Raw genomic sequence first — 24,146 nt, forward strand, 5'->3', positions numbered from 1 at the left:
CCGAGTAAAGATGATAATAACAAAGTTATATATAACAAACCCTTCTTTGAGGAAACTCATATTTCTGATGATGAGGAACTATTCAGTTATCCCATTCGTCAAAGAAGGTTTGATGAGCCATTTGTTCCGATAGGGCAATTTGCAAGTGCTCTTTGCAATATTGCAGCATACACCTATTCTCGTAGGGCTAGTGGCTGTTGAGCCCAACAAGGCTATAACTATAGCAGAAAAAATTGAGTTCAGCATACTCTTCATCTGAAGAAATGATGTAGTTTTAGTTGTCAGTCACTGAAATTGGGTTGGAAAGATGTAAATTTGAGAATGAGCAAGGATTAATCAGTGAAGTACAAAGAAAAACAAATTAAGGAGCTACTGCATTAGAATTTTGATGACCCCTTAAATATCAGCAATCTGTACAGACCAAGAATATGCAGTCCAAAGCTGCAATATATGGTTAAACTATTGGATCACATTGTGCTTGTTATATCAAGCTCGTTGATCTAGGTGACTGGATTGAGCCCGTAAATCAAACCGTACGTTGGTGATGTTGTACTTTCATTTCCTTACATCAATTCATAAGCAAACGTGCTTGATTGCAGCTAATTTAGAAATCTGATCGACCTCGAGCCATCAACTCTTCCCTATCAATGAAACGCTCGAGCAACTCTTTCTCTTTCAAAACCAAGCAATCTTCAGACTTGCCAAACCAGTCATAGCGTCGTTTGGCAACGTAATCATAGACAATTTCTCTCAAAGGAGTTGGGACTATCATGAGTGTGCTTAAAGCAGAGTAAGGGAGAGGCAAGTATGACAATACTTTCAGCGCAGCTGCAGAATCATAAAAGCATAAATATCAGACTCCATTACAAAAGCTTAAAAAAGAAAAATATTGACAGGAAGGCTACAGTGAAAAGCACTGGATATTGACACAGTTTACAATCATGCATTTGTATGCTTAGAAGTCTGCATAGATCTCGATTGCTTTGTCATACAAAAAGATGTTTAAAGCTTGAACAATTGATAGATTACAGCAGAGAATGCTTCTCAATCAACACCTAATGAATCCCACTTTAAAATTGTGCTAGAATAGAAGTATAATCCCTAGAATCTTAAAGACATCCATCCTAAGGAAAATATTAACCTTCAGAAACGATCTGGATGTTAGAAGTTTTTGCATTCTCACTTTTTACAATCAAAGTCTACCTAGAGACATTCAATTCAAGTTTTCCCACTTGCAGAAGATGTGTTATAGCAAGGTCCCCAATAAGACTAGATAACATGTTATTCATCCTAAAAACAGAAAACATACCAAACATATGGAAAAACAGAAGAGCAGGATATCTAAGCCTATGCAGTCTAACACAGAGCCAGATCACTATAATTCAAAATCTATACATTTTCCACACCAAACAAATAAACCCAAACATGCTTTGCTTCCTACCTGAAAGATACTACTTTAATTTCCAAAGCAAAAATGGTATCAATCTTCCCTAATGAATATATTTGATTTGCAAAGAACAAATGCAGAATATATTCAAAAGATACCTTGCCTGCCAAGACCAGCATTTTCAAAAGCTACCCATTTTAGTTTTATCACTTCACTAAATGACCTAGCAATGCAAAGTAGAGACCAACCCAGAACCAACATCAATAATGCAAAGTAGCAGTAACATCCAAATCACAACAGTTACATAATCAAACAATGGTGACAGATTCTAACCAGTGGAGCCTTGGTGATACAGCCCAGGGCCTTCAACAAACAAAAATCGACGAAGAACATCCTCTCGATCAAGCCCACACAATCTCAGATAAGGCTCAGCTGTCTCAGACTGTAGGCAGCAGAATTTGATCTTCCTGTGCTTGTCTGCCTTAATCACCCACTTCACCCCTGCTCAGAAAGCAAACAACTTTAGACCTAAAACCCTAAACCCACATTAGCAATTACACCAAAACCAACACCCAGAAACCAAAACCGGAAACTTTGAAGCCTAACCTCCATGGCAGAGATGGCAGACCCCATCGAAGACCACCACACGTGGCTGAAGCAGAGTGGGTAGCAAAACGGCCTCCGATGCAGAAGAACCAGCAGCAGCTGAGTTAGAGTAGACGGGCCCATCTTCATCGCCGACGCCGGCAAGGTCAGCAGCCGTGCTCGAAACGACGTCGGAGGAAGACGGCCTTGAAGAAAATAGACGCTTTACTGATGAAGACGAAGAACGAATTGAAGCTCTTTTGGGGAGCAATCTCATTAACCTTGCCACCATCATTTTGGGTTTCGCCGGATTTTTGCTCAGGTCATTTTGGGCTGGTTTTCCAGGGGTTTAGAATTTTCCAAAGGGTTTTATATTCCAGAGAGGAAATGAACTGGGACCAATTTTAACCATGCCTTTCGTGGTTTCCAAGTCTTCCCTATAATTTTTGGTATTTTTGTTTTTTTTTAAGAAAAAAGAAAAGCATAAATTTTTAGAGCAACTCCAACAGCTTTCTCATATTTTAATTTTTCTCTACTTTAGGGAAAAATTAGCCTCTTTTGCTCCAACAGATTCCCTATAACTATCCCTATTTTAGGGAAAGTGAGTAAATAGAAAACCAAATTCCCTATATTTACAACAATCTCTAAAATTTTAAGGAAGAATATGGAGATTTTAGAGATTGCTGTAACATAGGGAATCTGTTGAAGTTGGAGAATAAAAAAATGCTAAAACTTTGACTTTTGTTTCTCTATAATACAGAAATTATAGGGAAGCTGTTGAAGTTGCTCTTACTACAGAAGAATAATCACATTATATATGCTATATGGCTTTCAGTACTATATTTACACGCTATTTCTTCTCAACTTCTTACAACCTGTGTAGAGTGTATTATCATTCAATTTCAACCGAGGCAAATTCTTCTGTATACTGTATTTCCATGTTTGTCGAACTGAATCTTCGTCTGTATCACGAGTAGGGAGTGCCGCCGCAGCTCCTCTAAGTTGCAGCAGCTGAAATCATGCCCATGAGCTGAAATCCTCCAAGTTGTTTGCCCTGCTTGTTGTCACACTCGGCTGGAAGCGCAAAACTTCTGTATTGATCAGGGTCTGATCCTGATGCCACCTGCGGAAGCATCCTTCTTTAGGACAAAGAGTCGAAGAAGTTTGTGATTATCGTGCTAGTTTTTAGTTTGGGACTAACCGAAACATAACCAGCAGTAGACTAGGCATTTAAATTACTTCGTGGACTTCACCATCTGCATAGCAAACAAGTCCCATGGACATGGACTTTGGTGAATTAGCTTAATGAGCACATGAAGAATCCAGAATCTGTAGAAACGCGCACTCATTTGAAAGGCTCACCACTAAGACGAACTGCCAAGTTTGCTTGAGCATCTGCCTCTGAATTTTTGTCCTTTGGAGATAAATACAGAAATGTTAGAATGCTATAGGGAATTCCAATGGAAGGAAATATCATAGAAGAGAAAACAAATTCAACTTTGCGCACCCTCAGAACATGACTGATCTCAAAGGAGACAAATTGTTCTTTCAGTTCCTTCACCTCTTCACACAAATCAGACAGATTCTGGTTTTTGACCTTCCATAAACCTTGAACCTGTTCCAGTAACATCAACATCAACAGTTATACAATGAAAAACAAATGGGAATGGCAAATTTCAAACTGATGAAGCATCTAAACAGCGTTACTCGAAGCTAAAAGACCCAAAATCAGAGCATATTTCCCTAGTGCAAAATCAATCAAGGAGAACTTAAAGATGGTTCAATGAATGGTACATTAAAGACAGAAAGTGCAGCAGAAGACCTGGGATTTGATAAAATAACCATTTTAAAGCAGCAAAAGTACTAGAAAAGCAAGAACTCAAGACAAACTAAAATTAGCATAAACCAACCTTAGAAAAATAAATATTAACTAACCTGCATACAAACAAGTTTGGAATCACCCTGGACTCGAATCTTGGTAAAACCTTTCTTGAGAGCACATTTTAACCCTAAAATCAGAGCTCGGTACTCAGCAACATTATTGGTCTTAATACCCAGACCTTCGTGAACTTTACAGATCTACAGAAAAAGCAAGGTAAGAGAGTTTTCTTTCAACTTTTTAAACTATACAAAAGTAAAATGCATACCAAACTTCCATCATCAGCCCGCAGCACAGCTCCAGCACCAGCTAGTCCAGGATTTCCTTTTGATGCACCATCGAACTCGAGAGTACAGAAGCCCTACGAATATAACATGGCCACATAAATCATTCTTCCATTTCTGTTTCAGTTTGCTATATACAACACAGTTGCAAAGCATTATGACAATAACCTCCAGAACTACCAAAAGACAATAACATTAACATAAAAATGTCTTTAGCTTCAGAGATAGCATGATTCTAAACTCACCACATTTTCTGATCCAGGCACTTCATCGGAACCGTTTACAGATTCTTCACATTCTAAAGGTGCTGGCTCCTAAAAATGAGAAAGAAAACAAATCATATCCCCAAACTAGTATAAACTCAATGCAGCTAGCCTGAGAAGCTTGGAGAATGACTCTAGTCCATTAAAAATCCGCAAACTACTTCATAGTTCTTGACAATTAAACCCAACATGGTCTGAATACTCAACAAGGAGCATAACCTTTCAACTTCCCAAATAACATTGCATTCACCAACCTAAAAAAACATAACTACCTCTCGTGCGAATAATCAATAAATACAAGCAAAATTCACACATATTATAATAGTAACGTGTCTTACATGAAAAGGGCAAAGCATAAGCTTGCCGAAATGGTCCTGCTTCAAATCTTCAGCTCTGATAGTGTAAATTGCATTGGTAAGTCCAAAAGACACAAGATGTTCTTCAGTGTCCTTAGGCAAGGAGTAACCTTTGTACACACTAACAGGAGGATCACATATCTATATCACACTCCAAAATCAAATTAACCAAAAATAAATTAATTGCACTCACATTAACGCATTTACTCGAAAACAGTAAGAAAGAAAAAAAAAAAAATGCAGACACTCACCGAAGAACCAATCTGGGCCTCACAGTCACCGAAATTCCTATACACGCCAACAATATCTCCTTTCCGGACTAAATAGAACGCTTCTTTTTCCACTTCCATTGCGTTCGTCCGAGCACAACACGACGTCGTTTTGCGGCGGCGGCTGCTGCCATTACTTCGAAGCTGAACATGGCCTCTGGTCAGCGCAAAGTCAACTTTATTTGACTTAATTCCAGCGGAAAGGTTCGGTTTTGTTCTCCACGAAGAAGAAGGAGAAGAGGTGGTGGCGAAAAAACGACCCGTCGTGTACGAAACGTGTGACGAGAAGTTCATCACTCCAGGTATCGGCAACAGAGGAGAACCAGAACCAGAGAAGAGATTGGGTTTATGGTCGGGGGGGGGTTAAACAAGAATGGATACAATTTGGGCCAGGGCCCAGTAGTGGTCCAGCCGGAGGAGTTATATTAAAACTGGTCCATGAAAACACGAACTATCCGAACGACAACCAATCTAACATGTTAAGTCTCATAATTTAAAAACAGAACGGAACAGAAATATACGCAAAGGCAAAAAATGGACTAAAAGTGTGGAAGAATAGCGACTTTCATTCTATGCATTTTGCTCGTCACGTTTCACAGTTACTCTCCATATTCATGCTAATTGTTTCCGGTTCACAAAAAGATTTACAGTGGCCTCGTTACTGCCTAACTACCTTCCTTTGAAGCCTAACCATCTTCCTTTGAAGCCAAAGCAGGATCTAACCCATATTTTGAGAACACAAAAAGATTACAATGGCCTCGACTGTTGCCGCCTAACTATCTTCAATTGAAGCCAAAGCTGGGTTTAACCCATATTTCGAGAACACATCACTAAGCACAGCCTTCTCCTTGACCTTTAACCTGCAACATGATACACAACAAGAAGTTTGTCATACGGTCATTAACAAACAAACTATGGAACTTCGGCAAAATGCAACAAATTACCTCTTGGAAGACCCGGAGACGACCAACTTTGGAACTTTTGGTGCTTTTGGTGCTTTTTCTTTCACAGTTAACTTCTTCTTCTTAGGAGTCCCTTCTTCTTTCCCTTTCACAGCTTGCTTTTTGCGAGGAACCTTCTCTTCTTTACTCTTAGCAATTAACTGCTTTGAGGAAGACGAATCTGCTGAAGACTCGGATTCTGTCGTTAATTCTATGATATTGCTGTCTCCACCATTGAGGTCCGACACAGTGGACGTTTGCAGATTCTCCTTGAAATCTTCCGGTTCTGGTCCAAGGATCTCAACATCAGGGCCATCATATTCATCATCACATATAGTCTCATCCAATGTGTCCAGCGTACCATCATCCAAGTCAGAATCCACCTTCTGGTCTCCAAATGCAGCTGTCAGTTGAGCATCAAGATAGTCTCCTGAATTTTTAAGATTCTCCATGAAATCTTCCAGTTCTGGCTCAAGGATTTCAACATCAGAGCCGTCATATTCATCAGATACAGTCTCCTCCAATGTGTCCAGGGAAGAATTATCCAATTCAGAATCCACTTTCTGGTCTCCAGATGCAGAAACAGTCAGTTGGGAATCAGTAGACTTATTGGTTGAGGTTTTAGTAGCAGGATCTGTTGCCGGTTTAGGACCACGGACAGTATAGTCAACTGTTACGGGTTTAAGAGCATTTAGTCGTGGAGCAGCTATTCGAGGAGCAGATTTTGATTGTTCCACATCAGAATCCGGTGAAGTTACCACCTCGCATTTGATCTGCTTCTGAACTTTCCCAAATGTAATACTCTGCAAAGAAAATGTTTCCACAAACCTGCCAAGAGAGGAATATCATTTCAGACGCTAGAATATAGCAAAGTAAGAAAGTTTTCACCCGGTAATATCAATGAGATGCAATGTCAACTACTGAATAGAATGATACACTAGAATACAATACATGTCCTATTATCTGCATTTTATACCACACCTATCCACGTTCAATTTGCCTTCGGTCTAAACCCTAAACCCTACCTATCCGAATCTTTTCAATTGTTATCAGCTAATATACATTGAAGCTCCCCCTCATGGCCTTCTTATCATGTTTTATTTTCTTTCAAGAATTCAAAATGTACCCCAATTTTATCAGCATTATAACCACAGCAAGCATATACCTAAATCCCATTACACAGCTCAGCATAAACCCTAAACATACCTAGCTGCATCCTTCTCAGTCTTGAAATGCACAAAAGCAAAACCCTTGCAAATGGGGTCCTTGGTCTTCTTGTTTCCAGTCACAGCTGGGTTTATGCTCAGCAAACCCGGAACCAGCTTAAACGCCGCAGTCAAATCCCGGTGCACGTTCTTCTTCTTCGGCAGGTTCGTCACCCTCACCCGAAACCCAGCCGGAACAACCACCTCATCAGCTGCAGCAAAATTCAGTAAATTAAACCAGAAAATTATACATATAAGGCCGAATTCGAGTTTCGAAACACACACCTGTGTTCTTCTTAGGTTTAAGATTGGCCTTTACGGCGTCGTTTTGGAGCTTAGTGGAAGTCTCAATCTGTATTTCTTCGAGCAGTTGGTCTTCAATCGGAGTGTCGTAGACTCTGCCTTCGCCGAACCCAAGCGGCTTCTTCTCCAGCCACTTCTTCATCTCCCCAAACGGCACCAACAGACCTTCGTCTTCGTCATCCTCACCGTCCAATTCCAGCTCCTCATCTCCGCCGTCCACGTCCACGTCATCGTCATCGTCGTCCTCTTCATCGGAGTCGTCGTCCATTGCCAAGAGCTTGTTGCCCCCTTTCCGCTTCTTCCGCACGGACTGCAGTCCGAACTTGCGGCTCTTCTGGGCGTGGACGGCGGGGAAGCGGAGGCGCGTGAGGTGAACGGAGGAGAGGAAGCGGTTGTGTTTGAAAATGGCCGTGGGGAGCGAAGAAGTGGAAGCGAAACGTAATTGGGTTTTGAAGGAGAAGGAGAGAGAAGGAGTAGTGAAGAGAGAAGAGGAGGAGGAAGGTGGAAGCCTTGCGGTGCTTATCATCTTCGCCGCTCAGTCTTTCAGTGCTACTGGGCTTTGGTCAGAGACTGGGAGTGAGAATATATTATCCATGTAGGGCTCTAGATACTAATACAAAGACTGAGGAAACTATGACAGCTTGGTTTCGTGGTGTAGTTGGTTATCACGTCAGTCTAACACACTGAAGATCTCCGGTTCGAACCCGGGCGAAGCCATTTCTTTTTCCATTGCTCTTGCTTTTTTTTTTTTTTTAGTATGGGCTTTGGTCACCCTTTTGGACCCCAACCACATTGACAGTTGAAGCCCCATTGAGTTTGCTAGTTGTGTCAATGGCCTTAGGTCCCTTGGGCTTGCACCAAGGTGATGTTTCCGATTTTGTTGATTTGGAACCATTTTGGTTAATGGAGGATCCTAGTTAATACTTAATAGTATCTTTGATGTATTGGTACTGGGGGTATTGTATCAGTTTGGATAGGTCGAAGTTCTTTTAAGGAAAAGCCTTATTTTCAACTTTTTATAATTACAATTAGCTTATCGATGAAAGTTCTCTATTTCGACAAAAGAAATCAATATGGAACCAATTTGGTGGATGGAGCTTGTTCGAAGCGATTTATCTAGTTGATATTGTCTTTGATGTATTTGTAAAGGGGGTGATGTATCTTTTTTCTCTATCCTTGGATCGGTCTTAATGAGACCCTATTTTTACCCTTCTACATAATAGCAATGAAAGTTCTCTTTTCATATCAAACAATCACAAGAAGAATAATAGTTTAGAGTTCTAAAACCAAACGTATTAAGTTGAATAATACATTGTGTTTTTTATGAGTTCTATACGCAAAACTTCATTTTCGATGCGGTTATTAGTCTCATTTCTCTTTTACAAAGAACAAGGTATGGTAGATACATATCTTGTTTTCTCCTACAGATGATATGATATCAGAACACGAATCGACCTATCTGCAAATGGATCTATTATGAGAACCACAAACGCCAGAATCAGCATTGACTCGTGAATAGAAAAGGGCCAGATAGACATGAAGCTGATGAAATGGAACCCGAAAAAGATAATAAAAGAAAAAAAAAATATTAAAAATTAGTAACAATAGGAGAAAGCACTCTTGGCAGTTGGGTCAAAGCCAAGAGATTCTGGGCCTCTAGGGCATGGTTCCAATTCCAAACATGTTGGCATTAGGTGAGTGATTGCTTTCCATCACTCTTTAATCACTTGATTGACATTTTCAGTTCCACATCTGATAACTACCTGTTCATGTACATGAATTAATATGATTGACATTCCTACATACTAAATACCCCGAATTGGAGGTAGCTACCATGAGTTAAAGCCTACAAATGTTGTTTTAGCTTGCGTCCAAATTTTCTGTTCTTTTGTTTTGAATTAATTTCTTAAGTTTTTTGGTTCAGTTTTAAATTTTGAAGGGTCAAGTTTTGCCCCTCCTTATCCAATATTCAAGCTATGTTAAGCATCTCATAAGTATAGCATTTAATTGTTTAATTGCATCCAGGAAACATGAGAAGAGTTGTAACTAGGGACAAACCGGTTTGTCAATTGCAGAACAACAATGCAAATCTTGTTTTCATTATCCTTGTCAATGTCTCTATGTTTTGTCAATTCAGAGTTCAGTTAATTCGCGTTTTATATTTCTATGCGCGTCGAATAAATAAAATAAGCATATCTCAAGTGTGCAACACTAATATACCGATTATGCTTACTCGGTATAGAACTCATATATATTAATCAAAACGAAATCGCTCACTCTCATCGCTCAATTAAGTTGGTAGATAGAAAGCGAGCAACTGATGTTTGTTAATTTTTGGAGTCATTGTCGAATCATTTACCGATTGATACATTCCCCAAAATCATGACCAGTTGCACTTCTATACTATATAAACAAAGCTTTATTCCCCCACTGCATGACCTAGCTAATATTCAAAACCACGATTCAAATGGCGTTGGATTACAAATGCCCATAGATATATATTCGTCTCAACCTTCCCTTCCAAATTCAAAAAAGAGGTTTAAGACATGGGTCCTAAGGAGTTCATTTTTTCATAGCCTAGAACCTAAAGCAAAGTCCGTAGACAGGAACTGTTACCAGAATTATAAAGACTCCAAAACAAAGATGTTATTAACTTCACCACCAAGATTCAAGGGAGTTGAAAGAAAATGGAGCCCTGGATGCACCGAAAGGGAAAATGGTGTACCTACTTAGACATTTTAACAAATACTTGATGATCAATAAGATGGGGGCAGATGAGAACAGAGACAGCTAGGCCAACTGTGAGGCTGTGTATATATGACTTTGACCAACATGGGAAATGGGCAAGAGAAAATTAAACAACTCCCATCTCAAAATCTCATCTCCATAGATTTGATCTATCTTTGGCAATGGTGCTAGTTGAATCTGTTCTTAAATAAGACACAGACAAGGTCATGCCGAGTCATAATAAAAACCCAGAACCCTCAGTAGTCTTCTGACAGATTGAATGAAGGAAGGATACATTGAAATTATATATTGAAAATGAATGAATAAAGAATGAGTTCAATTATTTTGGTTGGATAAGAAACTAGCTGTGTTGAACTGATAATTTGAATTTTAGGAGCAGCTGGCTAGTGGCTTCTGAGTGCTGTTGGCCCATGGGAAATAGGAGTTTCATGTGAAACTACTAGATAAGTGTATCAATACTCAAATTTGAGAATATATTGACAGATATTTTTATATACAGATGTATATAAGTAATAAGGAGCATTTATTGCGGAGAACATATCGATAGGTACAGTGATATATACTAGTACTCTAATTTGAGAATTATCAACAGATATTTCTATATGTTAAACGTATACAAGTAATGAAGAGCATTTCTTTTCTTGGAGAGATCTTGAATTGGGGGGGGGGGGGGGGGGGGGGGGGGGAAACAAAAGAAGATATCAGCATATATATCAAACCCTATATATAGTTATCAAACCCTAATCTACCTTCATATATATGAAGGCATGCTGATGCAGAGTGCACCGAAAACACTTCAAAAGTTCACCACCTAACATTCCACAGAAAACTCCACAAACAATTAGGACAAGTAAATATTAGCAGGAGTTAAAGGCAAAAGTCTTTTATGAGATGTTTGATGTCAATGTTGTTTAGACATAAAACAAATTTCCATTTGTCATAACATTGCTATTATTGCAAGCTCTTTTACTATTATTAAGCTTTTTTCTTTCCAAATTTGGGTCTTAAGGTCCTGAAAGATAAATAGAATAGGTAGATGGAGATTTATCATCGCCATCATCACAGTCTCTCATAATTGAAGCAGCCTAGCGCGTAGTAATAGCTACCTCATCACCATGGATCCCCTCTACAGAACATGTACCAATCAAAACCCACTTTTAGGTGCCATTGTCTCCCTCCCAAGCCCTATTTGATGTGGAAAATTCAGGACAGAAGCACATACCAGTTCTCTGTTCTGGTCAATACTCAACTATAAATGTCATATGAATCCATTAATGTCCAAGCTACCACTCTGTGTTGGATATGAAGAAGTCAAACTTCTCATTATTTGTGGAGGTACACAGTACAAGACTCCAACAACCTTATGCAGTTTATGTCTTGTAATTAGTCTCATTAGAGCAACGTACTCCAACAGCTTCTTCATATTTTAATTTTTCCCTACTTTAGGAAAAAATGAGCCTCTTTTGCTCCAATAGATTCCCTATAAGGCTATAACTATCCCTATTTTAGATAAAGTGAGGAAAGAGAAAACCAAATTCCCTATACTTACAGCAATCTCTAAATTTTAATGAATAATATAGAGATTTTAGAGAGTGCTGTAAAATAGGAAATCTGTTGGAGTTGGAGAAGAAAAAGATGCTAAACCTTTGATTTTTGCTTCCCTAATATACATAAATTATAAAGAACTGTTGGAGTTGCTCTTATCCACTGTAAATACGTATAAATCTATGTAGCATTCATCAACGAGTTCCTATTTCCTTAGTAATAGATATCGAATAGCTTATGGTCACAATCTTGCAATTACGTTAATTAAATTACCTACGCAATGTGAATAATATGACTAATATATGTTTCTCTTGTTTTTTTTTTTTGGGTTATTATCACAAATGGTACCTGAACTATACCTCAATCTTATCGATGGTATCTGAACTTCAATTTTGATCACAACCAGTACCCGAACTTTTCGATTTCATTTTAAATGGTACCTAGAGCCACCTCCGGTCACTATTCCGACTAAAAACGGCATGGGAGGCAATCATAGTGATGATTTTTGATGATTTCAAGGGTTGCAATCATATATAGTGATGATTTTTTGGTAATATACTTGCCTTGAACTTGTTTTTTTTTTTTTTTTTTTTTTAGATTTGGCTTTTTTGGCCGGAATAGTGACCGAAGGTGGCCTTAGGTACCATTTAAAATGAAATCGAAAAGTTCGGGTACTGGTTGTGATCAAAATTGAAGTTCAGGTACCATCGATAAAATAGAAGATAAGTTCAGGTACCATTTGTGATAATAACCCTTTTTTTTTTTATAGAAAGAGGTCAGCCCATTATATAGATTCAGCAAGCAGTACAAAAACGAAACACCCCTAATGGGTCGACAGAAAGAATGAGACTCCTATTCTAAATAAGAACAAGAACCCACTATACCCCTAGTACACCCACCTTTTAGACAGTTCACGCACTTTTAATCCAAACAAAAATCAGTAATCTCCGAAGCAAGATAAAAAAACCCTCAGAGATTATGATATTTGCGACCTAACAAAATTAAATAACAATTGGAGATGTCGTCCTGGATCCCAAATCTTTATAAGAAATCCACCGGGATCCCAAATTCGAATCCAGAACAGCAGAAGCCCACACTCTGCAACCTTAGTCAACCCATTAGAGCCCAAGCCCAAATCAGGAAAGTAGAGCCAAGCCCAAACCCAATTAGGGTTTGCCCTTGTAGCCAACACAATAGTGGCTCTGGTCTTGCCACCACCGCCGTCCCTACCTGCCACCATACCTCCGGTCAACTTGCTACAACCAGACGACCTAGGCAGAGAGAGAACGCCAACCACCGTGCCTTCAACCTGCCGATGACGAGGGACCAAAAGACGGAGCCCAACGTCATCAACCTGGAAAACAGATGAGCAAAACGGAGATGGAGTCGCAGGATGACTTGGCCCCCATACCAGTAGCCGCCGGTCAGCCGGAAGACAACCATGAAGGGACTTGAACAGGATCTGACCCGACCCGTACAAAACCCAACCCTTCAATCGCATCTGCCATGCTCGAACCAGATTTGCCTGCACCTCAGATCCTTTGAGCCGCGCACACCGTGGCCTAGACGAGCCACCATAACTTGACGGCACCCCCGAGACTGCACAGTCCTGCACCGCAAAAACCAATCGCTCCAGAAAAGACCAAGTCCCCAGTCCTATTATCCACGATGACGCAGGAGAAACCTGCGAAAGAGAAGACACGGCAAAGCCCTGCCTTGATTTGGGCGATCCCAAAAGAGACGCCGTAGTTGTACTCCAAACATGACAGAGAGAGGTACAGAGAGGCCAAACCCGAAGGCGGCGCTCTCCCAACCCTAGCAGAGCTCTGCTAGGTCGAGACATGTTTGCAAAATATGTTTCTCTTGTTAAACAATCCTGACACACGTTATATATGCTATTAAATTGTTGATTTAAACTAAAGACATGAACTATAGTTTAAACTATTAATTTAACCACACAGTATACAAATAGATAAGAAATTGTCACTGTAGATGAGTACTTTGCTTTGAGTTTCAATCATCTTATTAACCCGCTAAAGTAACCACTTAGCACTAGCATGCATAGGTTTGGGATTTGTTGTTGAAAATTAATCATGAAAAAGAAATTAATATTTTACCACTAATTGTTTGAAATAAGTTATACACATTATATGTCATTCAGAGAATAGCTACCTACTTTAATTATGCCCATTCTGATATGTGCAACTTTTAAGATCGTTCAAAACTTCAAAGCTAAAATCATGTCAATAGAGACATAGAGAGATGGTTACTTTTCAACTCTCTTTCCTTTAAAAACAAAAACTGAGAACAAAACAAAATCCCCAAAAGGTTACCATTTCAATATATATGCTAATAGCGCACCCATGCTTGATGCTACTCCAAAAGTTACCAAGTACATTTGGGCGGTTTGATAATGTACAAAACTTTATCCGATGGGATGCACGTTCCGTTATTATCACTCTTTCCATTATGGTTCTCTTAATCAGACAAAGCTTGGAGCTACAAAACTTAATGCAACAGAGATGATAGCGATCTGAATAGCTGATAGAGCATAATTAGTAAAGATTCGTGCAGAAGTATATACTTACTTTTGAGTATTTTATTTTCGCTTTTTCAATTTAATGGGAAACTAGAAAGAGTGCGGCTATTGTCACCCCATCATTTTCTTAGTTCACCCTACAATCATTTAAATACTATATTACCCAAGTGCAAAATGACTAATAAGTATACTAATTTTCTAAAATTCAAATATGTAAGGAAAAATAAATACATAACTAATTAATTAAATACACATACTACTTAATTTCTCATTAGATAACATTAATCTTCATTGGTGGGGTGGTAAGACTTTGGTCTCATATATAAGAGGTCAGGAGTTCGAGCCCCATCAAGGGTGGGAATGGGGTGGGGTTTTTTATTAAAAAAAAAAACATTAATCTTCATTTTCTCCACTCAAATGTGAATTTCTTACTATTTTTCGTCTTTTTGTTGCCTTCTCATCGTTAATTCATTATTCAATTCATAAAACCATTAGTGTGAACTTCATCAAAATCTTTGCAGTACCATTTGTAAACACTGAAAGTGAAAAATTTTAAATACAAAAAAAAAAAAAAAATCAATCTCTTCTTCATTGCTCATAGTTATTAACTTACTAATATTTTGATATGAATTGAAACAAACGAACATTGAAATTGAAAGAAAAAAAAATGGAAGTAAATCTGATTATGATTTATTAGGAAACTTTAATATATTTTACTAAATTTTAGTTTTTTTATTAGTATAAATTAAACTAGCATTTATCCTAAGAGACCAATTAGCTAGATGAAATAAAACCGTGCTTATGTTTTTTCCCCGACCCAGCGCTCTGCTAGGGTTTATCGTTGGTCTCCCTCCTTCGACAAAATATCCAAATTTCCAAACCTCGATGGTCATGGCTAGGGCTGCCACTTGGTTTGGTAATTACCAAACCGACCGAATACCAACCGATGTTTTAAGTTTGGTAAACTGACTTTTTGGTAACCGAGACCGATAAAACCGAAATCGAAAATTAACGAAAAAGTTGGTTTGGTTTTGGTAAATACCGAATCTACTGATTATCTAAATATTAGCTTTATATACTATGATTTTCAATACACATACATGTATATTAAGAAATAAACATAAAAATTTTCATAATAGTATGAACATTACTACATATACTATTTTAATAGTACATGTATTTTAAGTAACCTAGTCAAAGATGGTTAAATAATCTAGTTTTATTGAAAATGACTCAAACTTGATGTCATATATACAAAAGAAAGCTATTATTAGGAGATGAGTACAAACTTTACAACTATCAAATTGAAGAACCTAGTTTTGTTCGTTCTAATTTTAATTACAAAGAATTAGTTGTTCTAAAGTTGGTAATACCGAAAACCGAAATACCGAATTTGGTAGTTATGATTAAAAACCGAAAATTTTGGTTGGTAATTGGTAACTCAATTTTGAAACCGAAAGCTTTGGTTTTGAAGTTGGTAATACCTATAACCGATTCGAACCAACCGAGTGACATCCCTAGTCATGGCCATTGCTAGCCTCGTGGCTAATTGTCTTTTTCTTTCAGTTGCTTTCGCTTTGGCGCTGGGAGCGCCGCCTTGGACAGAGATCCCTATGGTTGCTATCGGGGAAGGTAGGTGCGTTTGCTTGGCTGATCTGAGGTCGAGATCTGATTGGGTGAATCTATGGTGGTCTGTGGCGGATCGACGCATCTAGATCTTGGATAGAGGTCGCACGACTGGTGACTATGTTGAGAGCTTTGCAGTCGGCATGGATGGAGGTTGGGGACGGCGAGTTTGGGTCTCCTCGGATTACTGCTGGTTCGCAGCGGCTAGTTTTGGAGTCTCTGTTCCCGATCTGGTGTTTGCAAAGGCCAACGTTGGTGATTGGGTTGCTGATTGGATGAACGATCCAAGCCAGCATGCTCCGGGGATAATGGGTGTGAGGTCTGACATTGGTGTCGGCGAAGATCGCTGGCAGAACTGGGGTGAGCGCGGGCGTATGGTGGTTTGCTGGTTGTCGGTGCTGTTTCGCTTGGAATCGGATCCATGTGCTACCAGCGGTGGTGGAAGTGCGGGCGAGGTCCTCCGGCGAGTGGTGTTCGGTGGTGGAGGCAAGGCTGTCTTCTCACTTAGGGTTTGCCCTAGATGGGTTGACTGGGCCTGGTATTGGGCTGCGAGGGCCTTGTCTTGGGCATGGCCGGTTGTGTTGTTTTTCATTTTCAATTTTTGTTTAGGCCTTCATCTTTTTGTTTTGAAAGATGATGGGCTTGTTTATTTCTTACTTTGAGTTGGAAAGATCACAAAGAAAAGAGAGACCCGTTGAGCCCATGAGGCGTTATTTTTATTCCTCCGGCTTCTACTTTTCTTTGTTTGGGCTTCATCCTAGAAGGTGGGTGTATTAGGAGATTACTAGTTTAGTTTGCTCTGTTTAGGGGTGGATTTGCAGTAGTTTCTACGGAACAGTTCTTTCTGTCGCCCCCATAGGGGGGGATCATTTTTGTACTGCTTGCTGAGCTGCATAATGGATGACCTCTTCTACTAAAAAAAAACTAGCATTTCTCCACATATGCTCTGCATGTGCAAGTTTTTTTTTTTTTTTTTCATAAAATGAAAAAGAAAATAGTTGGTTATTGCAAAGAAGAGAAAATGGGAGAGAGAAAAGTGGGTTGTGTGTACTTTTTTTAATAAAAATATATTTTGTAAATGTCTTAATTATTCTTATGATTTAATTAATTCTCAAAGTTTATTAATCTTCTAGGGTCAATTTTGTCAAAATTTTAGATTTTGGCTAACAAAGCCTCTTCTCTTAATAATAGTATAGATGAGAAATTTAAGTTTTAAAAAATCTTTTTTAATTGAATATATCTTATAAGGATATTTCTGGAAAGAAAAATGGATTAGATTAGTAAATTTAATAATTGAAATTAAAATATAAAGTGTAATGAGCAAGTAGGGTGAATAAAGAAAATGGGTCGTGACCACTTACCCAATTTCAGCCTAAAAATTGCCCACTTGGAGACCAATGAGTTTTTAACCCCATTTACCCAATTTAAATGACAATGACAATTTTACCATCATTTTAATTAACAAACTACTCTCCCAACATATTCTCTCTCTCGACTCCTCTTAGACTCTCCCTCTCTCTCTTTCTCTCTCTCCATCTCTCTCTCTCTCACACACACACCTAAAACAATGACAGAGAGCAAGAATCTCCGGCACGGCATCATATTTCCAGAAAAGGCGGCAAATGGAGGAGGCGCCGACTGAGTGGATCTGCATCGCCGGAGGAGGCGCCCATGAAGACTGACACGCCGCCGTATGCCGAAACAGCCCAGATGTTTTCAAGGTCGGCGGTGAGGGCCTCGACGGTGATTGCCGCCTTCTCTTTCAATTTGGTAGCCCCGGATTCGAACACCGCCTTGCGCGACTCAATGTTTGGATCGGCAAGGGGTGAGACGACGGAGCACGCCAGATCTGAGCAGCAGATTAAGGTCGCGGAGCTGTTGGTGAGGGACGCGGCGGCCATGTCGAGGTCGTTCTGCATGTAGAGCATCCCGCTGGTGAACGATCGGGGCTGAAGCGCGAATTGACCTTCGCATTGGCTCAGGCGAAGGTCTCCTGTTCGTTGGGTCGAACCCAGGCCAGGAAGACCTAGAATGAGCTTCCGGTAAATGTGAACCGTAAGAGATTGAAGAAGGAGGCGATAAGCGAAGGTCACCGAAGATGAATTGAAGAACGGTGTTGTGGAGATGGCTATGGAGTTTTAAGGAATAGCATTTTTTTTTTTTTGAATGTCTATTGGATTGGAGGCCAATGATCTACTATCTGTTCAACAATGTGAGTAATCTGACATTGCAATGTAACTGTGGGGTTTGTTTGATGGTTTACTGGGGGGCAGTAGACACATTATTGGCCCCCCGTAGACTTTGATATGAGGGACAAGGATCACTATAGTGTGGTGTTTTGATAAGTTACCTGTTGTTTTCTGTGTATTAAAGTCAAATTATCTGTGAATCATACAAAATGATGCATTTTTGGTGGTCTATTGGGAGGCAGTAGAGACATTGGACTTTGTATTGGGGGACAATAATATGATTATTGGGAGGCAATAATATGATTATTGGGAGCCAATAATATGATTATAAATTGATCAATTGTGCCTGTAGTGTATTCATTTTGGTTTTGGGAGTTCATACAATTCACTGGACGGCAATAATATGATTTTTGGGAGGCAATAATATGATTATTGGGGGGCAATAATATGATTACTGGGGGGCAATAATATGGTTACTGGATATTATTAGGGACCGGTCGCCGGATTCCGGTCACCGGTCGCCGGCGCCCTGCCACTGGTCACCAGAGGTCGGCAAGGTGGAGGATGACTAGCTTCTACCTCTAAGTGAAAAAGGAGGAGAGGGCAAAAAAGTCTCAAAAAAAAATAAAAAAAATAAAAAAAAATTAATTGGGTAAAGGGGAAATAATCCCTTAGAGTGTTTTGGGTAAATGGGGTTAAAAAACAGTTGGTGGAGCAAGTGGGCAAATTTTAAGCTAAAATTGGGTAAATGAGCATTTTCCCTAAAGAAAATTGTAGGGTGATAATAGCCACACCCAACTAGGAATTAACTCTAAAACTTTCTCCAAACAAAAAAGGATGTTGAAGACCATGAATTTTTTACCAAAAACACAATTTTTCAACAAATTTGGGTGCTTATATTCTCTCACAAAAAATTCTTTACTCTAAATCGTGATTTTTTAGCAATTTATATTCAAAAATTTCGACCCAATTTTTTCTTTTTTTACAATTTTTCAAACTTGAAAAAGTGATAAAATTATAATAAAAAAACAAAGTGAAAATTGTTGCGGTCTATCGCTTGGAGTAGATCTTTAAAATGATGTTTTATGGCTTTCCGCCTTTCTATCTCTTTGGCAAACCCTAGCCGCCGTGGGTTGGGAATCTATCAATGGTGTACGACGCCACAACTAAGCAGACAAACTATCTCTACCTCTCGATGTCTTTTGACGACAAGCCAACGTCAAATTTCGACTAATTTTCGTTTGGTTTTTCTATCCACGGAGACTCACCGAAGTGAATTTGAAATAAAGTGTGGGGTTGTCGTGGGCAACCTCTTGAATTGGATGCCAGAAGGGGAGCCGGCTAGTGTCCGGCCAGGCAGGAAGCGTCTTAAAGATCCGTTTGGATCGGTGATGCACAAAGTATGGCTTCATGCTGTCATGAGGCCGGAGGAGAAGGCGCAGGCGCAGATCGGAGTGATGCAGAGGTTCCGATCATGGTACAAGCTCTGTGCCCAGAAAATGGTGGTGGACACCTTGATAACAGTGGATGCGGCGACGCTGGGTTATAGGCTCCACGATTGGGTGGAGGTGATGCTGTGTTGTTCCAGGCCAAGTTGTGTTCTGGTACCCTAAGAAGGAGGGAGAGCGCCTTGGCGCTCACATGTGCAGGCGCTCAGGCAGCGGTTTCCATGGCTGTTGACGATGTGCAGAGGGAGGCGGCGGTGTTGGCCGCAACGACATCTGGAACAGAAAAGGGGGTAACCAAGAGCTGGGTGCCCAGAGTAGTTTGGAAGCCCAACAGCAATTGGAGGCCCAATCTTATTTGGGTGCATAAGTCATTTGGGTCTTGGGTGTCCAGAACAAATAGGGGATGGAGGCCTTCTGGTGTGTTTGGGATGTCTAACATAGGTGGGAATGTTATCTGGATTGAGGCCCTTTTATGGCCCAAATTAATGAATCCGGGAGCTTTAGGGTTCCGAATTTGGGACCCTGGAGGATTGTTTCATTTAAATAGAGCGTTGTTGATCATGCACGGTACGTACTAGCGAATCTTCTGGAGTAGTACTAAAAGAGGATTCAAGCTATTCTGTAATAGCGGAGCATTGGATGTTAAATGAATGGACCTATCCCTATGTACCATTGTGGGTACTACCACATCTTCTTGTTCTGTCTGTAAATGACAGCGGAAGGGTATGTAATGGCCATTCTGACTTGAGGCTAGCATATTTTCTCTATGATTTTGATAAAACTCCAAGAATATGTCTGGATGTGTTGCATTATGATTGTAACCGTACTCTATTGAGTTCTATTATATGAAGATAATTCATTTATTCAAAAATCAATGACGAAATTATGATTCCAAATTAACCATCATTTTTCGGAAAAAAAAAAACAAAAAAAATCAGTACCAATCCCTCCCAGTCACGTGGCAGCACGCTGTCAGTAGCAATCACGCGGGAGTGACGCGATTAAACTCCAGAAGCCGTCACGCCCCTTTACGTAATATTTCCAAGCATGTACGGGAAACTATTGTTTTCAGACCAAAAAAAAAAAGGGAAACTATATGTTTTCCCGGCAAAACTGAAACCTCCATAATTTTATCCTTTTTCCAGTCTCGAAAATATTCACCTCCAACAAAAATTTAATAAATTAAAAATAAATACAGCACCTCATATTTATATCCAACGAAGCTGATAGAATCGCCAAATCAAAATCTCTCAAACTCTACTCATCTTTTCCTAACTCAACCACACTCTTCTCACTCACATCAAGCTATATCCAGACATAAACACACGCATTCCGGCGACTTCTCCGATCGTTTTTCCGATGGGGAGAGAATGAAGGAGAATCGGAGACCACGACGACGGCGATCATGTCACTTTCATGCTCAGACTGCTTCTCCGACCTACTCTGCGGCGAGGACTCCTCCGGAATCCTGTCCGGAGAGTCGCCGGAATGCTCGTCGGACATAGAATCTCCGGCGTGCAGCGAGGAATCCATCGCCGGATTCATCGAAGACGAACGCAAGTTTGTCCCCGGGTTTGACTACTTGGCTAGATTTCAGTCTCACTCCCTCGATATCTCCGCCAGAACCGATTCCGTTGCATGGATTCTGAAGGTAATAATCATCACACCATCCGCTTCTTTTCTCAAGATTTTTCATAAGTCATGACCAACCAAAATCCACTGTTATTACGTTATTGCCATTCCGAATCTTTTTCATTGCTCGCAGACAGTTGTGTTCACCTGATCAGATCAGTAGTAACTGAATCACAGATCTGATATGGTTCATTATGATTGATACTTGTGTACAGGTCCAAACCTTCTACGGATTTCATCCACTAACGGCGTATCTCTCCGTCAACTACTTGGATCGGTTCTTATATTCCCGCCGGTTGCCGGTAAATTGATCTCTCCGTCAACGGTTAATTTTCAATCCGTCATTATATATGTTTTTGGACTTTTCAAACGTATGGGAAATTTTGGCCAAAAAAGTAGATTGTATTCAATGTATGGTACCTGAAAGTGGGTAACTGTACTAATCAATACTGTAGGTGATGGGATATACGTACTGTTTTACTATAAAGCTCCTGGGCTTTCAACTCCCAACACAATAATCATTTTGTTAATTGTGCTAGAGTATAGAATCAAATTAAAAGTACGATGATATTACTAATTATTACGAGCCTTTTATAAAATGTGTTTTTTTTTCTGTCTACCCATGCACGTGCATTTCACGTGCATTGTTACCTAGTGCTGATCGTATAATTAAATTAATGAACCATATGGATCATCTTGATTCTTAAGTTCCAATATGTATCATGATTATACTAGAAGTAGTTTTACTAATGATATGTGCTTAATTTGTTTAATGTTTCAGCAAGCAAATGGGTGGCCAATGCAACTTTTAAGTGTTGCATGCTTGTCATTAGCTGCCAAGATGGAGGAACCCCTGGTTCCTTCGTTGTTGGATCTGCAGGTGTGTGAATCTGTATCTTGTTATTTATCAGAACTTTGGTAATTTGTTTGCAGAGGTTACGCTAGTAATTAGATGCATAGTGCGTTTTGTGATGAACCATATGTTATATAGGTTGAAGGTGCGAAGTTTATTTTCGAACCCAGAACAATCCGAAGAATGGAGCTTCTAGTGCTGAGTGTTTTGGACTGGAGGCTACGATCTGTAACACCATTCTGCTTCATCGCTTTCTTTGCGTTCAAGCTCGATTCAATTGGAACCTTCGTTGACTTTCTTATTCAACGGGCCACAGAAATCATTTTAGCGAATATCCAAGGTACTTATGTGCGTATATACATGCAGACACATTTATCTATTATAATGATGTGTACGTACAAATACCGGACTAAATAACTATCGCTTTAATCTGGTTTGTTAATGGTCAACAACAGAGGCTAGCTTTCTTGAATACTGGCCATCATGCATTGCTGCAGCAGCAATACTTTCTGCGGCTAATGAAATCCCGAATCTATCCCTTGAAAATCCGGAGCATGCTGAATCATGGTGTGATGGACTAAGCAAAGTAAGCGCAGCAAATCTCACAAACTTGATGAAACTAAGAATTTGAGAACTCTGACTAGATATGCAATACTTTAAATTTGCAGGAGAAGATAATCGGCTGCTACCGATTAATGCAAGAACTGGTGCTGCAGAATAATCGGAAAAATAAGTCGCCTACTATTGTGTTACCACAGCTTCGGGTTACAGTTCGGGCCAGAATGAGGTCAAGTACTCCTACTACTGACTCATCCTCGTCCTTCTCATTATCATCATCCTCCTCGTCATCACCATTATCATCGTCGTATAAGAAGCGGAAATTAAATAACTGCTTGTGGGTAGATGATGACAAAGGAAGCTCCGAGTAAGGGGAGATATGAAAGTAAACTAATAAAGGAGAAAAGAAAAGAAAATGGTGGTCCAGGAAAACCTCGATATTTTTTTGGAGGGTTTTTGGGATTGAATTGACTTGATCGAATGGAGCGAGCTTCTCTGTAGATTATATATATACACCTATATATAATGTATGTACGTATGGGAGTTTGGTGAGTTTATAGTTTTATGATTACTTTTTTCTTTAGGTGGGCAATTGCCATTGATTAAAAATGGCTTTGCAGATTCCCAAGGGAGGGGGATTTGCCCTTGTTTTGATTTATAAATATTTTTGGTGAAGAAAAAAAAGAGTGAGAGATGGGTTCTCTTCTGTGGTGGAGAGTCATAAAGTGTGAAAGAAGTGGTGGGATTGAATATTTCAAAGGCCATTGATTATTGAAGTGAAAGGATTTAGCTCTTGTGGGACATGAAAACGAAAAGAAAGAAAGCTAGGGTTGGCAGCAAGCTATTAGGGTTTTCTTCAACTTTGAAGTTTGAGCTCGCTCTCATGGAGACTTACAACAGGGCGCTTCATTCGGCGACTTTTGAACGGAGAGAGAATCTTCAAATCTTCAATGGCGGTATCATCGATCCATTTGATTCAGAGAGCTTTTGAGTGGTCTGTGTGCTTCTGGTACGTGGCACACAATCCGTGTATTATGTGTTCATTTTTTGGCGGGAAATTGCCTGTTTTTTTTTTTTTTTTTTCTTTGTTATGGGCCATGAGGTGGAGCCCAAACCATATTGAACCTGGTGTTCGCATGCGTGGTGCGTGGCCACACTTGCCCACACTTTTGTTTTTTAATTCTCTTTCATTTTTTTATTTGTTAATACTCTTTTTTTCTTTAATTAAGAGGAGAAACCTCTTGATTAGTCTGATACCCGGGGTCTTTGGGGCCTTTCAAGTGTGTTGTATTTGATTCATCATCAATAAGAATAATTATAATAGATTGGTTTCAGACACTCATCTTGAATCACGACTCCTATGAAGTTAACTATGCTGCGCATAACCTTACTCGTTTTGCTTTAATTTCTACCTTAGATGTAACATGGATCGGAGAGTCCCCTTCTTCCCATTCGCAAAAATTATAGTAATTATTACATAGATTCGTTTCAAAAAATTCATATGTATATATGTAGCTAGCTATCTCTTTCACTCTG

The 24,146-nt window shown here is 39.6% G+C and overlaps 3 protein-coding genes and 1 non-coding gene across 4 annotated transcripts; 2 read left to right on the plus strand and 2 right to left on the minus strand.

Annotated features, from left to right (window-relative positions):
- Positions 1-352: 352 nt before the first annotated feature.
- LOC133709125 (uncharacterized) lies at positions 353-5,420 on the minus strand. The gene is made up of 10 exons (XM_062134759.1): positions 5,006-5,420; positions 4,737-4,895; positions 4,381-4,449; positions 4,120-4,212; positions 3,908-4,051; positions 3,480-3,587; positions 3,335-3,386; positions 1,994-2,323; positions 1,721-1,888; positions 353-828 (listed from the first exon to the last, which is right to left on the minus strand). The coding sequence occupies exons 1-10, from the start codon at positions 5,315-5,317 to the stop codon at positions 605-607; spliced, it is 1,659 nt and encodes a 552-aa protein (XP_061990743.1). The 5' UTR covers positions 5,318-5,420; the 3' UTR covers positions 353-604.
- Positions 5,421-5,563: 143 nt separating this feature from the next.
- Positions 5,564-8,046, minus strand: LOC133708785 (uncharacterized). The gene is made up of 4 exons (XM_062134309.1): positions 7,455-8,046; positions 7,171-7,381; positions 5,968-6,792; positions 5,564-5,883 (listed from the first exon to the last, which is right to left on the minus strand). Exons 1-4 carry the CDS (start codon positions 7,996-7,998, stop codon positions 5,796-5,798), a joined length of 1,668 nt encoding a protein of 555 aa, XP_061990293.1. The 5' UTR covers positions 7,999-8,046; the 3' UTR covers positions 5,564-5,795.
- Positions 8,047-8,115: 69 nt separating this feature from the next.
- Positions 8,116-8,189, plus strand: TRNAV-AAC (transfer RNA valine (anticodon AAC)). Its single transcript has one exon. It is a non-coding gene; the product is annotated as a tRNA-Val (tRNA).
- Positions 8,190-20,892: 12,703 nt separating this feature from the next.
- LOC133712450 (cyclin-D1-1) lies at positions 20,893-23,920 on the plus strand. Its single transcript, XM_062138558.1, has 6 exons — positions 20,893-21,218; positions 21,415-21,501; positions 21,981-22,079; positions 22,191-22,392; positions 22,508-22,638; positions 22,721-23,920. The coding sequence occupies exons 1-6, from the start codon at positions 20,973-20,975 to the stop codon at positions 22,979-22,981; spliced, it is 1,026 nt and encodes a 341-aa protein (XP_061994542.1). The 5' UTR covers positions 20,893-20,972; the 3' UTR covers positions 22,982-23,920.
- The last annotated feature ends 226 nt before the right edge of the window (positions 23,921-24,146 follow it).

This window comes from Rosa rugosa, chromosome 5, assembly GCF_958449725.1.
Source record: "Rosa rugosa chromosome 5, drRosRugo1.1, whole genome shotgun sequence".
NCBI classification, from domain to species: Eukaryota; Viridiplantae; Streptophyta; class Magnoliopsida; order Rosales; family Rosaceae; genus Rosa; species Rosa rugosa.